Below are 17,486 nucleotides of genomic sequence, written 5' to 3'. Positions count from 1 at the left end.
GAGTCACGAACAATTACAGTGGAGTTTAGGCTTGCTCTGCGCACCTGACACCATCTATTTTCCAACAACCAATGAGCATTCAGTAGTGTTCTATGCATTTTGCAGTGAACATTATAGTCAATGAGAGAATTAAACGTGATCATAAAGAGTTATGTAGCGATTTTTTATTCAATTTGTTGTGAGTTGTCACCACTGACGAGGGTGTTAAGCGATAAAATCTACATAAGCAATCAAGAGACATAATTTGCATGACAGACATTTTTACCAAGTGCAAAGCACTTGAACACGCATACCGCAACAGTCACTTGGAGCCTGCAACACTGCTATCACCATCCATGCCTTGTCCTGCTCGAACAACCATTGCTTGTTAATCATACTGTAATTACCGATGTTAGTTGTTTCACCCAAAACCTATTTGCTTCTGTCACTTTTCCAAAGGTTTTGGTTTCTGTTTTTAACTTTAATATCCTATAAAAACACTTTTTTCACTTAGAAATCTTCAGATCTAAATCTTCTTTCAACATTCCCAATTCTCTAAACCAAAAGATAATAACAACATACAAAGTCTTGTTTTAAAGAAAGCTACTTCAGCTGAAACTTCCTCATAGGTTAAAACTGTATGCCACATCAGTGCTCTAACCTCAGACTTCTGCCTTTTGCAGGTAAGTGTTCTACCGACTGAGTTCTCTGGAAGGACTCATGACTCATCCTCAAAGCTTTACTTCTGCCTGTGCCTGATATTCTACCTTCCAAATTTTACAGAAATTTTCCCGCTTACCTTGCAAGCTATAATCACTGCAAAAGAACTTATTATGGAGAAATGGTCCTCACCCTTTGTGGGCAGTGCTCGTACCCTGAAATGCAAGATTCCAGGCTCAAGTCCCAGTCCAGCAAACAGGTTTTTCTATCAGGAAGTTTCAAAACATTGTACACACTTCTGCAGAGTGGAAGATTCATTCTGGAATCAATTCTCTAGGTTTTGGCTACACTATTTCTCTGCAATATCCTTTCTCGTGCAAGGTATGTAGAATTTCTGTGAAGTTTAGGACAGAAGTACTGGTGGAAATAAACCTATGATGGCTTACTGTGAGTCATGCCTGGATAGCTCAATTGATAGGTGCTGTCCGCAAAAGGCAAGGTTCAGGGTTCGAGTCTCAATCCGGAACACAGTTTTAATCTACCAGAAAGTTTGAAATGGTACACATTCCCCTACAGAATAAAAGATTCATTCTATTTAGGTTGTTTCTGTATTATATGTTAAGACCCACTAACTTTCACCAATAAATAAAATAAAAATAATAAAGGGAAAACCAGAGAAAGAAAGAGAGAGAGAGAGAGAGAGAGAGAGAGAGAGAGAGAGAATCATTAAGGCTACAGTAGTCATCAGTTGTTATAAAGTAGTCTTTGTACAGGAAGACAGCTGAGTGGTACACCTAAAACGTGACAGATTTCCAATATGATCCATAACATAGAAAACATTGTGAAGATTGACACTTAAATGAAATTTAATGCTTATATTATTAAGTTAGAGGCAGTAAACATCGTGCATCACACCAACAACCGATCTTGCGCTACACAGAGGAACCTCACAAAATGAGCATAATTCGTTCTAGAACCTTACTTGTAGTGCAAAACACTCATTACTCAAAACAATTTATTCCTTATAAATTGATGTAAAATATGATAGTGCACTCCATGCAGAAAAAGTACTAAAAGTTTTATCTTATTAATTCCATTTATTCAAAGAAAATTATACTTACAGTATTATGTACTTTATTATCCACAATAGATGACTATTTTTATTTATTTATTTATTTATTTTTTTTACTAGCAAGGTATCTACAGTCTTTTGTTTCTGTCAATGCTTCAACACTTGGCAAAAATGCAACACAGCATTATCGTCAAATAAATTTGTAGTGCACGTAGCCACTGCTTTATTGGGGTGATGATTTTTACTGCAGTGATGATTTTCAATGTACGATGCAACTGATTCCCAAGCCATCAGAATTTCTCTTATTGCACCAGAAGATTGGTGCTTTGCTGTTACCACCACCACCACCTCCTCCTCCTCCTCCTCGTCCTGCTGTGAAACACACTATAATCCTATAAACTCTTCGTTTGTCATTTCTTGGCTGTGACCTTCCACAAGCTCATTGATATCATTGTTATCCACTTCTAGTCTCTTGCTCTTGGCCAAAGACACTATCTTGTTGACTACAGGCTTGACAAGTAGTGACTCAAATGCCTCAGAGTCATGTTCAACAATGCACTCTGGCCAAAGCTTCTTCCAAGCAGAAGTGGGAGTTCCCTTGGTAACCCCTCCCACGCCTTTTCAATCATCTTGTTGCAGCAAAGATGTTGAAGTGATATTTCCAAAATTCTCTGAGAGTGAAACTGTTAGCTTCTGTCAACTCAAAGCACTGCACAAAGAGTGGTCCAGTGTAGAGCTTCTTAAAGATAGAAACAATCTGCTGGTCCATAAGCTGGAGTAACTGAGTGGTGTTGGGAGGCAGAAATTGGATCTCCATGAAGTGAAATTCTTCAAGGAAGTGGTCTTTCTACTGAAAGACCAAACACTTCATTGATCCAATCACAAAAAGAGATCACATCACCCAAGTCGGAACTCCACGTCACATTTAACCTACTCTTCAGAACTTTACATTTCTTGAAGGTTCATAGAGTTTTTGAATGGTAAACATGCAATGGTTTAATTTTCAAATTGCCGCATGCATCGGCACAAAATATCAGTGCAAGACAGTCTTTCACTGGCTTGTAACCAGGCAATGCATTCTCCTCTACTGTTATAAAGGTACACTTTGGTATCTTTTTCCAGAATAGACCCATCTCATCACAATTGAAAACCTGTTGTGGCAGATAACCCTCAGAACCTGCAAGCATCTTGAAGTTGCTGTTGAAATTCTCTGCTGCCACTGTGTTGGAGCAGGCTGCTTCGCCATGCCTCACAACGCTGTGGATGCCGAGTCTTCTCTTAAACTTCTCAAACCACCCACAGCTTCCCTTAAACTCTTCTTCGGCTGCTGATGATGCTGGCGTCTTCCTAACGGTGTCGTCAAAAATCATTCTCACCTCCTCAAAAGTGTTGTTCTCATTAGTAGTGTCCCCTTGCAATTGCTTATCCATAGAAGGAGCAACCTTTTGACATCGTCCAGAATATGAACCCGTTGTTTAGGCAGTCTAGTCACTCCCTTTGAAGCATCTATCTTCGTAATCTTGTCTTTGTTCTTGAAGATAGTGCAAATAGTTGACGTAGACCGATTATATGTGCATGCTAAATCAGCAATGCTTACACCACATTCACAATTTTCAATGATTTTACATTTCATTTCTAAGGTCATTTTCTTTCTCTTATGGTTGTCTTCTTGCGGCTTTTCCGTTGAGGACATTTCTGTGAAGGTTATTAAAATTTTCACAAAAAAAAAAACATAGAGTGAAAGCAAGTTTACGAAAATGTGAGATCACAAGCTGTACTAAGATGGTAGCAGAAAGAGCGCTAAGCCCAGACTGCAGTACATACTAAAGACATTGTTCATATGCCGCAGCCGACAATGAAAGGTGATCATATGGTTGACTGTTTCCCCACGGCATGTGAACGGCTGATGATGTCACACTAAATCATCATCACTCGTTATGCAAAACATCACTTGTTAAGTGAGTCATATTTTTACAATTTGTTTTGCTCGTTACGTGAATAGCAAATAATGGGAGGTGCTTATAAAGTGAGGTTCCACTGTATTCATTACAATAAAAATGTAAGCAGTGCTAATGAAAAACTGTAAGTGATACATTATGAGACATCATTGTTTGACAACAACTTCAACCAATAACTGATTGATACTAAATCATGACTGCAAACAAGAGGTCTCCCATTGTGAGCTAGGGATAAAAGAATGAAATAACATGGACATTGCTGCTGTTAAATACAGGGCGAGTTGAAAGTCCTTGGACACCTTCATAAGTTGGAAGATTGAAATGTGAAGATGGGAACATAGGTCTGACGTGGCGCTGCAACGTTTGGAGTGAATGTCATTCATGGCCAGCCATCTTGAAATCCGCCATTTTGGATTCAAGTCATTTTTTTTAATGGAAAGGGGGGTGTTTGACACATCAAATAACACTCGCTTGAGCTCAGGAATTGAGTGGTGTAATTTGTTTTTGTCTATCTTGAAGAGTTTAGAGGCTATTAATGTTCAAAGTTGAGAAATTACCTTCATACCGTCTGCTACAACACATGTTCTACGTGTTGTCCATCCTGTGCAATGCACAACTGTAGTAATTTCCCAACTTTGAACATTAATAACCTCTAAACTGTACAAGATAGACAAAAACAAATTACACTACTAAATTCCAGAGTTCAAGCGAGTGTTATTTGATGTGTCATACACCACCATTCCCATTTTAAAAAATGACTTGAATCCAAAATGGTGGATTTCAAGATGGTGGCCATGAATGACATTCACTCCAAAAGTTGTGGCCCCACATCAAATCTATGTTCCCATCATCACATTTCAATTTTCCCTTTAATCTTCTAACTTATGAAGGTGTCCAAGGACTTTTGACTCAGCCTGTATAAGGTCTGTCAATGAAAATGAGAGAGATGAAAAAAAGGCGCAAATAAACTGTTTATTTTTCCAAAAGCAACTGCTATAACTGTTAATACATTTACATGTGAGTCAAGATGGTCACTGGTTTCATGGAAGAAGTTTGCAGTTGCATATGGAACCATCACTGTACCCAGGTGTGCATCTCTCTGCCCGAAGCAAATCGACGGCCACAAATGTCTTTCTTAAGGGCTCCAGATATATGGAAATCCCATGGTGAGAGATCAGGACTGTATGGAGTGGGTAAGGGCTTCAGAGCAAAACTTCTACAATGTACCATAATAACCTCAGAAACATGTGAGTGCCTTTCTCATTTTCTTTTGATTGTAGGTAGTAAACCATAATCATAAAAGATGCTTAACATTATTATACTGTTTAAGAGGGACAGTTTAAAATTCACAGTGTTTTACATGACAGTAACTCAGAAAATATGTAAGTACATGTTCTTCTGATACATCACATCTTCCATTTTCCAGATATGAAGTATTCATCCAACAATCTTACCCAGTTTCCTGTACGCAAATTCTGCTGAGTTTCTGAAGATGTTTTCATAAAATCTTGCTGTTTTGCCATCCAGCTATAAAGGTCTTCCCCAGCTTCTTTTATACTTTGCCGTCCTGGTGCAGAAGAAGTGTTTGCTCCCGTTGGTGAAAAATTGTTGTCTAGGCTTGTTGTAGAATGAGCCTTGCCACTTCCGCCATGACCTGCCACACCACCTCCAGAATAAATGCTCTGGTTGGAGCCCACATGTGGCAGCCTTTCTTCACGAAGTGGTCCATAACCTAATAATTACAGCACAAAGTTCTCACTGATTACATTCACAGCACTATATAAAACACAAATAATATTTATTAACTGGTTAGCTATAGACAAAGTCTGTTAAGGCCATTCTTTCATCTTTTTTATTCTTTTTTTACAAATAGATTCACCTTGTCTCAGAAAATAACTGTTTCCATATTTGGTAAGTTGGTTTAGCAAATGGAAACTCATGTCATAAAATATTCACTAAATTACACACATTGTGTGTGGAGCATCAGTGTAAGGAAAAAGAATAAATAAGAACCAGGAAACAACATAGTTCAAAAGTATGATAAATTTGTAGTTAAGTACGGAATGAAGTTAAAAAGGAGATATAGAAGTGCATGCAGCTTATAATACTAGTGCAAGAGTGAAACACATGCCACTGTGGCCACCAGTACCTGCATTCTGAAGTGCGTGTAACACTATACTTAAACTGGAAAAATTGTGGTAGCACACAAGGCATTAATATTTCTGAGTGAAGTACTATATCTCTATCTGTTATGGATAAATCAGCCACAAGTGAGTGTTTGCCTTCAACAATACAGCTGCGATTATCTTATCTTTCAGACTGTTTTGTGGTCTTCAAACTTGTTGATGTGTTGAGAAATCATAATTATTATGTGAAATAACGAAGTATATATTTTTTCAAGTTTCTGCTTCACAACAATTTCATTAACTCATTATTTATACACAATGAGGCTCATTTCAGTTACTGTGCCATCTTCGACTGATCCTGCAATGTTAAAGACGTAAAATTCCCATATGAAAAAGAATGGTTTTCAACACCTCTTGACACCAAGAAATAAATTAAAAACAGCAGAATTCTCACCACAAAAACATCTTGGCATTACACAAATACAGCAATACAATCTTTGTAATATAGCTACGGCAATACAATCTTTGTACTGTAGCTATCACCACTGTTTTTTTTTTTTTTTTTCACAAATACAAACTCTCTCACTCTCTCTCTCTCTCTCTCTCTCTCTCTCTCTCTCTCTCTCTCTCTCTCTCTCACACACACACACACACACACGTGCGTGCCAGTCAAGTACACTTTTCTGTGTAAGGAATGCAGAGACAAATATAAAAGCAGGCACCATACGTAAATTTATGACAAATTCCAACAGCACAAAAACTAGGTAAGCAAAGTACTCCAAGACATTACATTAAAACATCTAAAACGTAAGGCAAACAGTTACAAATGCAGACATATGCCATTCTGTAACTTTACATGAAAAATTTACCATCATTAATATTTGCAGGACTACTTGAAAATTGGGCAATAGCTGAAATGAGACTCCTTGTGTACAAGCAACCAATTAATGAAGTCTCTGTATAGCAGAAACTATATATATATACACTGACTTAACGCAGTACTGAAATGCAAACTGCAGTTTCACTACTGGCTTTAATTTTTCCCTCTTAAGTTAAAATTACTGGTTCTGTAATTGGCTAGGGTTATCATTGCTTGAAGTATATTAGAGAACACCTCCTGGCAAATGAAATTTTACAACCAATAATCCAAGGGTCATTCATTTTTAATTACTTCCCCAGTTACATGGTTTGAAAACTAAGCACATTGTTGATGATAGGCCATTTGTCACATATTTTTATAATGTTATATACCACAGTGGAGTAAGAATCACAAGGTATACATCAAAGAGTATAACATTTTTCTTGTCATACCAATAACAGTTTGTTGTATTCACAGCAAAGTACCAGTTATTATGGCTAAACTAATGATAACCAATAATTCTTTTTCATCAAAGGTTCCTCTTTTACCTCTACAAATGTTGCTATTAGTTATTTATTCCAATACTTTGCAAAGTTGCTTGGCAATGCTCAAAGGGTGGTGGCCAGGCATCAATTTCTTAAAGCAGTATGACACAATAATCATAAAGTTGATAGCTTAAATCTCACAAGCAGTATACCTTTTTCTTACTTTTTTAAAGATTCCATGTTCATAACAAAACAAAAATGATAATTTACAAATATTTAATCATAATTTTTTAATAAAAAGTAATGTTTTTACTTTTAATTGCTTAATTGCATAATAAATTGATAGAGATACACAAAATGCTTTTTTGTTAAATGCAAAAACAAAATTAATACACCCATAAAATTATTCAATTTCTAGAAATAAATACTTGATTTTCTATCTGAAGTTTCACATTTTTGTACAAAATTTTAATTTATTGTAAATAATAGTATTTTCTTAATACCAGTAATTGAAAATATACAGACATTACTTTTTATTTTAAAAATTATGATTCAATATTTGTTAATTAACATACCCATTTCTAAATATGTATATGGAATTTTAAATATAGTACAAAAAATGGTCACCAGCTACTATAAAATCAGAGACTTCATGATTAAAATCCTATTACACTAAGCACTCAGCTACCAACAAATTTGTTAATACATTACAAATGTTTTTTACTTAATAGCACTTAGGAATCCACACCCTCAAAAGGGATATTTTTTTAATATAGTAGGTAATTGATGTCTTCTATATCAGGAATTACTGATTTTCATAGTTATTGTGCTTTAATGAGTGACACAAACAAATAATTTTACAATTAATATTTTCTTTAACACAATCACTTAAAAGTTTTAAAGCATTAGCCAGTATTTGCCATCATTGGCACAACTGTAGCAGCATCAGGATGGTCCTCAACACATACTTCGGACAAAGCATTTCTTGGGGACCATCCTGGTGACACTTCAATAGTTCTAATGATGGCTAATAGTGGCCAATACAGTAGAAAAATTTTAAGTGTTTCCAAAAAAGAAAGGTAAAATAAAGTGTCAATCACTGTCTCCCAACAAAATGTCACTTTTTCACAAAAATATAAACCTGATTTTATATATGTGACAAACATATGTAAAAATGTCTACACGCTTTAAATTAAAAGGAACATTAGTACCATACACAAACATTTTATAAGCATACTTAAGCACAGCAGTAATAAAACAAGAACTAGTGCACCATAGGTCTGATATAGCGCAGTATATTCTTTGTAGAAAATAGCAAGCTTTGTGTAATCAGCATTTTCATACGTTTGAACATGCTGACACTATATAAAATATATCAACTCCAGTACATATGAGGAAATTCACTAAGTCATATCACATACATCATATTAACTTCAATAAAATTGCAATATCATTGTACTGAAATTAAAAAAAAAAATGTAGCAAAGATATCTAACCTCTTTCCTTTAATATTGCCAAATCATTTGAGGTATCATTTGAATAGGCTTAGACAACATTAAAATTGAAATTATTAGGAGAGATAATAACAGCTAATGTTAGTTTAAAAATGGCACCCAATAAACATTTACAACTCTTAATTGTCACAAAAGCCAATTTTGATACTAAAAGAGTCTTCTGTCTTCAACCACAGGATTCTTTTTCACTACAGAAATCATAAGCAAAGATTTAAGGAATGTCGCTTTGAGGTTGAAAGGATCAGTGTCAGATTATAAATCCAATAGTTTGGGGTTCAATCCTCAGTCAGTCCTAGGTTTTTCCCCCCTCTCATTTATAACTTGTTTCATTTCTAACAATGATTTGCACACACTGAAAACATTAAGTTACATTGTGCTTCAGAGTTCTTGAAACCGTAGTTCCCCCAATAACTGGCAGGGGAAGTTAATTCAGAGGTTGGAGGAAGGCTTAGGAATACTACCTCCAGTAGGATCATGGTTATTAGAGAAAAGATGTGTTGAAACCACTCTTACTGAACTGAAAGCTATGCCTATATCCTAAACTTGAAAGGAAAAGTCATCGTAATTATCTGTAACATTTACCTTTCTTCAAACATTCAACTCTCCACTTTTGCCATTAATATTTATCCTCTCACGAGTTTCATGAGTGTTTCAGTGGTCTTGCTTGCAAGCTTCACAAAAGAGAATAACAAAATCACTAGCTGTATATGTTGTGTCCCTTACTTAAAATAAATAAATAAACAGATTGGCAAACATACCATGTCCAAAGAGTTGCAGTTTCCAGCAATTCAGAATTATGGAACCAAGTGACAAAGAAAAATTGAGAGGATAATAAGTCACCCATCTTACAAAATTTTCTGCTCTTTTATTAACAATGACAAATGATCCAAGTTTCTTTCTCTTATTTGCCCCAGTTTCCTCATCTTAGCTTAACTAATGCAACCTACATCCATTTGAACCTGCTTTTACATTTGAGCCTTGGTTTCCCTTTACACTTCTCTTTATAACTAAACTCATCCCAAAGAAAGTCCATAATCAACTGATCCCTTAGTCAGATTGCTCTACAGACTTCTTTTTTCCCCAATTCGATTCAGTAGCTCCCCATTACTTATTCAATCTACCCATCCAATCTTCGACATTCTTCCCTAGCACCACATTTTAAAGCTTCTACTCTCTTTTTGTTCAAACTGTTTATAATCCAAGTTCCACTTCTGTACAAGGCTACACTCCCAACAAACTCCTTCAAAAAAGACTCCCTAAAATTTAAATTTGTATATTTGATGTTAACTGATACCCCTTTGTCAGAAATGCTTTCCTTGATATTGTCAGTCTGTATTTTATAGTCCCTCTACTTCAGCGACTCTCATCTACTACTATTATTGCCTCATTTCCTAATCTAATTTCCTCAGCATTGGCTGATTTAATCCGACTACATTCCATTACAGTTTTTTTCTTTTGTTGATGCTCATCTTATAAACCCCTCCCCCCCCCCCCCCTCCAACACCATCCATTCTGTTCAGTTTCTCTTCCAAGTCCTTTGACATCTCTGACAGAATTACAATGTCATCTGCAAACCTGGTGATTTTTATTTCCTCTATCTGAACTTCATTCCCTTTCCAATTTTCTCCTTTATTTCCTTCACATCCTGCTCAAGTTACAGATTGAATAACATTTTTGTTTCATTCCATTCTCAACTACTGCTTCCCTTTCATGTCTTTAGACCCTGCAGTTTGGTTTCTGTACTAGTTTTACATAACCTTTCGCTCCCTGTATTTCATCCCTCCTACCTTCATAATTTCAAAAATGTAGCCAAATTTGCAACAATAAATTATTAAACAGATAGTATGGAAATATTCACACCTGTCAGCACTTGCCTTTGTTGTAAGTGGAATTACTAAATTCTTTTTGAAGTCTGAGATTATTTCACATGTCTCACATACTGATGAGCTAAAGCATGACCACTGCCTACTGCAAGACTGAATGCCAACAGATGGCATTGCAGGCACATGATGCATTACAGAATATATATAAGCAGAGCAGAGACAAATGCGGAAAGATTCTAGTGAAAATACAGACTGCAACTGGGGAATTTCACTGACATAGTGACTTTGACAAAGAGGAGATTGTTAGTGCCCAGCACCTGGAGATGAGTATCTCGGAAATGATGAATATGGTTGGCTGTTTGTGTCTTACTTTCATGTTCATCTATGGAAAAATGTTGAAGGCCTATAAGAGTGTGGGACAATAGAAGGTGATAGGTGCCCACATCTCATCACAGAATGTGGAGCTTGGAAGCCTGTCTACTCTGTAAAGCAGGATAGATCTGATGGCAGAGTACAGTGCTGGCACAGGCCCAACCGTTTCAGACCACACTGTTCAGCACAATTTGCTGAACATGGAGCTCTACAGAACATCCATACGTGTTCCCATGTTGACTCACTGGTATCATCAACTGCAATTTCAGTAGGGCACTTATCATCCAGATTGGACTGTAGATCAATGGGAATGTGCTGCCTGGTCAGAAATCACATTGCTAGTTACAACACATCAATATTCACATCTATAAAAGCAGTCATCCAGGTGAACAGTTGGTCATAACATGCCCCTTGCCTGCCCTCAGTCCAATGGGCTTAATTATGCTATGGGGATATACACATGGGCTTATATGGGACCTATGGTAGCACTTGATGGAAAGCACCATGGCAGCTGTGGACTTTGTGAACACCACTGCCATCCAGCTGCATCCTTTCATGATTGATGAGTTCCCCAATGGTCATAAATAGTCTTTATGGGTTTGCCACCGGATCACGTGCAAATTCCATGATATTTCCTTTATCAATGAAATTGAATATCTAATGTATTATCTATGGATTTCTACTGCGCCTTGTCTTTTGCTTATTTTATCCCCTCCTGAGTTCGCTGTCAACCCTTGAAGCTGGCCATTCGTCTTCTATTGTATTCCATTCCCGGGTTCAGTCAATTGTTACCTAATACTCCCCTTGAAGCTCCCAACAACTTCTTGTTCTTCCAGGTAATTCAGCTCCCATACCATCAGTTTCCAACATTTCTGCAATGTCTTCACTTTTCATCTGCAGTTTGTAACCAATAAATTACGATCAGAGTCCTAACCTTTCCTTGAAAATGTTTTCCAGTTTAAAATTTGGTTTCGAAATCTCTGGCTTATCATTTTATAATCCATCCTAAATTTTCTAGTGTATCCAGTACCCTCCATGTACTGGGTGGTTATAACTAAACTTCCCCTATTTAACATGTTATAGCACGGAAACTAATTACCGTAAGATTACCAAGCGTGATACCATTAATTTCTTCAGTATAGGGTGCATGATTTCCATGTGTCACATCGCCACCGTCCAGTTCCGACTAAGGCCACCAGGTGCCGTAATCAGTCATCGTGATTCATAATATCACACACCCGACCAGTCGCAGTGCTCTTGTTGACCTATCAACCTGAGTTTGGACAAAAGGAGCAGGGAATTACCAGTGAAGCTCTGTAATTAAAACAAAAGTAATGCTGCAGCTGCACTTCGAGAATATTGCTGGCTGAAAAGATTATGGAAAGGTCCTCTTTCTCCACCTGTGCGGAGCATGATGAAGAAGTTCGAATCAACTGGAGAAATGGGCATCGCTCCAGGAAGATGCTGACAAGTGGTTTCACCACAGGTGGTTGATGAAATTGCTGTTGTTATGGCAGACAACACTGCAATTCCCAATCGTAAGACAGCGCATGTGATTAGTCATGACAGTTGAACATCCCATGATCTACTGTACAGAAGGTGCTTTGAACCATTCTCAAATGGTATTCATATAAGACCCATCTTGTACAGCAGCTTACACCACAGGATGCATAACGACATGTTGACTTCGCTCTCCATTTTCTCGCAAGGATTGAAGTTGAGCAGGGCAGGCCCTGGACCATCCTATGGACAGACGAAGCTGATTTTTCTCTGATGGGTGAGGTGAACACACAGAATTGCCGACTGTGGGGATCTTCACCTTCAGTCACTGCGCATAAAGTTCCACTGCATGGTGAATGTGTCGCTGTATTGTGTGGCTTCACGCCAATATTCATCACTGACCCATACTTTTTTTTAACAGGTTAGCACTCAAGGATTAATGATGTGCGGTGTGACTGGCCAGCATTACTGTGATAAGTTTCGCCAGCGTGTCATACCCGCCCTACAGGTGAGAGACACATTGAACTCGACACTTTTCATGAAAGATGGGGTCCTACCACACAACACTCATGAATTTTACCTGCTTCTCCAAACCACATATGGAAACAATCGAATTATCAGCCAATCATTTCCAAATGCTTGGCTAGCACAATCACCTGATCCCACTCCCTGTGACTTCTGGTTGTGGGGCTACCTGGTGGACAGGGTTTACCAGGGGAACATTCACAAGTGCTGATCTGAAGCCCAGTACATCAAGAGAGGTAGCCAACATACCTATGGACAGGCTTCATTTTGCTGTGCAGAATGCAATCCTGTGCTTTCAGACTCTTCTGGACACTGATGGGTGCCATATTGAGCCCCTTTTGTAGCAGTAATGGTACCGGTGTGTACTGATGTGATGTACCAAAGCAGCATATTAAAAGTATTTCAACTGAACTGATTCTGCATTATTTCTCTCCCACATCTCCTTGTCATTAACACTACCAAGTTTGGCACTTGTACAGTAATTAGTTTCCATATTACGTGTCAAACAGGGAAAGTTTAATTATAGCCATCCGTGATACACAATTCATGAACCAAGTGTTTTCAATGATTAAACTACTCTTTGGGCAAAATTCTACAAGATACCTTCCCTTTTCATACAGGCTGATAATGAGGGCTACAGCTACTGACTGCTACAGTATTTTTAAAAGGAAATTGCAGTAAACCAGGAAAGAGTTGGTAAAAACAAATCATATGAAAATAAAATGAAACCCTCAATTGCTTTTCATGCTCTGCTCTGTATTTTACCTTCATTTTTTCTTTTTTAAATTTTTTATTTTTATCATAAATTTTTGTACATTCATTCCGGAACCTTGCAACACCATCCCACCAAATGAAGCTTTTTACCCATTCTGCTAATCAATTGAGATTGAACAGTTGCCTATCATTCTCTTTGTCTATCTTTGCCAATTATCACATTCTTTGTGCTACACATTAGTAGAAATTTTTCAGTTCTCGATCTGTAATATACAAGAAATGCAAACCATTCATTCAGATTCTGCATGGTCATTCAAAACTGTTTTTACAATTTGGTGGTAACACCAGATGATGAAAAACCCAGCTTCTCATGACTACAGATAAATAAAATGAGGGAGGAAATATCATGCAAAGGACTGATGCCGTTAAAAGTAACTGATCTAGTGTAACATTTTCTTGAAATAAACTATTACCACAGGCACACTCAAGACTTTAATGGTAGTGCAATTCAATTCTACTACAAGAGAGCTCATGCCTCTAATGAGTACCTACTATTGCAAAGTTTGGTTTCATGTGCTTCATAAACAAAACTGAAACTGCAACTACAACAGTTTTTCTACACAGCTCACAGTACTTACTAATGTTTATATCAGTTTCAAATCTGCGCTGGCTCGTTGCAGCTGATGCTGCAGCAGTGAACGGATTTGTTCCGGCACTAGCGAGAATTGGGAAGACAATACTGGCACGAGATGACGAAGGAGGATGAGATGGTGCAAGGGATTTTTTTCTGTGTTTGCGAGAGTGGGTATGAGCATGATGATGAGTGTGACCATGGGAATGGTGGTGGTGGTGGTGATGTATGGAGGGAGGGGAGGGTGAGTTGAAAAGGCTGTCTACACCCCCCATCACGATGCCCGGAGTTGGCAATGGTGTCTGTGGCATAGAAGTCAGTTGAGTGATGTTCATGAACTCATCTGGCTTCAGGTTGGCTCCTGTACACAGATCATTATGTCAGTATTCTTTAAGTGTACAACCATTTCAGACCAATAAGTTATAAACACAACATAGTAAAATACAGGTATTTATTGACATTGCCACTAATAATTTGATAATTTTGTATGTTACTACACCAACTGATTGCGATAAATGCTAACAGCTGAAAATTATGCAACAAAACAGACATTGTTTACTATCTACGATGTTTGTCCCATATGTCATACAATTTCACTATCACTGAAGTTACTGCAACTGATCTACATTAATATGTACCTACACAAAGTTTACTATAAGTAGCCCAGACCCATCAAGAACAATTTGAAGTCCACTGAATGTAGTTCTTATTTCTTTCACAGGCAACCACAGCAACATCCTAAATATTGTGTAAATACTTAAAATTGAATATGGTATACCAAATTGATAAAATTGTATCTCATCTCCAATGTGTTACATATTTGTGGTTTCAACATATTGACTGGTTACAGAAGCTGTTGCCTAAAGTAATTATTATCCGCATGGTTATGCCTTTTGAGCATTGAAAAGATGAAAATATGTTATCACAGCTAATACTAATTTGCAAATATGTGAGATGAAAGCTTTCATGCTAACACAAGTACATAACAGCAAGAGGGTCTCAAAAACGTATGTGAGAAGTGGCAAAAAGAAGCTATTAGGGAGTTTTCTGTTAGGGAGTTTTGTCAACTTAAAGTAGGGTGTAAACTACACCTAAATCAAAATAACAAAGTGATTGACAACAGAGGACAGTTGAACACAGAAAGGAGTGATATCATTAATTCACTATTAACCATGCATGCAACATGGCTGTGACAGCTACAACAGTGTGGTTGCACAACAAATTTATTCACACAGTCATCTGTTAATATACATTATTCTATTTGCTTTGAAAGATCATAACAGCCTTATGACTTTTCTATGTAATAATGCATATTGTTTGAGATATTGGGTTGTGTAAATTAAACATGCTGAACTGAGAAATAAAGTAATTGAATAACAATTTGAAATATCAGCAGGAAGGATCATCTGCAACTGACAGTGTGGTACCTGCACCAGTGCAGAGCAATATTGCAACAATGAATAGAACAGATGTCAGTCGTGACTAAGTTCATTCTCTCATTGGTTGTTGCTGCAGCACCTGTCCTGTACACAACTGTCAGTCATGTTGTTACTCTGGTCCATGTGCACAAAAACTGTTTTACAAAGAACCATACAGACAATGCAAGTTTTTTCACATGTTCATATTGTGCTGTGCGAGGTAGTTTCTTGCAAATTTCTGCTGTAGTTAGGATTTGTGGATACTTGATACAACATAAAAAAATGTTTCAGTAGTATAGATGTCCTGCAACTTAGATTTTTGCATGAACATTAAATTCATTCACTGAGAAACGACTAAGGGCATAACATTTTAACCCAATTGTGTCTACATCTCATGCTGAAAAATAAATATCTGGAAACCAAGAAACTATTTATCCAATAACATTTTGGATCCTCAGTTCTGTTACTAATGTATGTGGTGTATTTTAGGACCAACTGCCTAAATAAAATGATTACCACCACGCACTAACTCATATGTTTTCTGTGTACATAAAAATGTGTTATAATTTCAGAAGTATATGTTCAACTCACCAATTAGTTAAGTGTTGTAAAAATGACATGTTGTAACATGTGAAGCTGTTGAACAATTTATTTTTTAATTGTACAACCAGTTTTGGTCAGAGACCATTTTTGAGCTGCAGATTACACAGTATGTTCAAAAAGTACTGAATCTTCTTCTTACCCACATAAACAACTGAAGTGCAAGACACTTTCTTTGGTGGAGATGTGGTGCACTTGGAGAATATGGAGATATGCAACTTGTGAACTTTTTCCTGCCAGTAGAAAACTTTAGTCACTATCAGCCAATCTACGAGCAAGTGTCTGTTTTTAACACTCATTGGATGCCAGTAATTCATAAAACGATGGAACAAATTGAACAGCAATATTGCACCAAATTTTGTCAAAAGTTTGACTGTACCCACACAGAAATCATTTCCAAGTTTCAGCAGGCTTTTTGGGGATGGTACCATGAACAACTCACCAAGTCACAGATAAAGGAGTGGTACAAATGTTTCAAAGATGGCCGCATGTCAGTAGGCACTGAACTGTGTCCAGGCAGATCCTCAACAAACCAAAATGACAATGTTACCGAGCAAGTGCAGACTTCGGTCAAGGAAGACCATTGTATCACAGGACAAGAAATCGTGAACAAGTTATAGATAAACATTGAATAAGTATATTCAATTCTAAATGATGATTTGTGCAAGAGGAGAGTGTCTGTGAAATTCTTATTTAAACTGCTGACAATGGATCAGAAGCAACACTGTCTGGAAACTGCACTGGACATATATGACACTGCAAACAGTAACCTCAGCTTTCTGGAAACCGTGATCGCAAGTGATGAGATGCGGGTAACTCCCAGAAAACAAAATTCAGTCACCACAGAGAAAACATTCACGATTCCTGAGACATAAAAATAAAAGAAAAATATGGCAGGTCTGCGGCAATATCATGTTGACCATTTTCTCTGCCTATCATGAGGTGGTGCAGGTGAATATACTCCACAAGGTCAAATCATCACAGAAGAATACTTCCAGGAGGTCCTTTGTTGCCTCTATAATGTTGTGTGGTGCAAACAACCAGATCTGTGAGCAGCAAAAATTTGGCTTGTCACAACATTGCATCCGCCCATTCTGCACATATGATTCAGACTTTTATCACCAAACACAATATTCCTGTGGTTAGTCAGGTTCCGATATCCCCCAATATGGTTCCATGTAATTTTTGGCTATTTCCCAAGCTGCAAATGCCCCTAAAAGTAATTACTAGTGACTAACAAGACATACCAG

At 37.3% G+C, this 17,486-nt stretch overlaps 1 protein-coding gene across 1 annotated transcript in view; it reads right to left on the bottom strand.

The window, feature by feature from the left end:
• Positions 1–17,486, bottom strand: part of LOC124595233 (transmembrane protein KIAA1109) — a 509,204-nt gene that overhangs the window by 234,504 nt on the left and 257,214 nt on the right. Inside the window, exon 45 of the mRNA XM_047133891.1 lies at positions 5,124–5,401. Within this exon, the coding sequence (XP_046989847.1) occupies positions 5,124–5,401 (278 nt within the window). The remainder of the gene's footprint in view (positions 1–5,123; positions 5,402–17,486) is intronic.

The sequence above is a fragment of the Schistocerca americana genome, chromosome 2 (assembly GCF_021461395.2).
Source record: "Schistocerca americana isolate TAMUIC-IGC-003095 chromosome 2, iqSchAmer2.1, whole genome shotgun sequence".
NCBI classification, from domain to species: Eukaryota; Metazoa; Arthropoda; class Insecta; order Orthoptera; family Acrididae; genus Schistocerca; species Schistocerca americana.
This window is presented reverse-complemented; position numbering and strand designations above follow the sequence as displayed.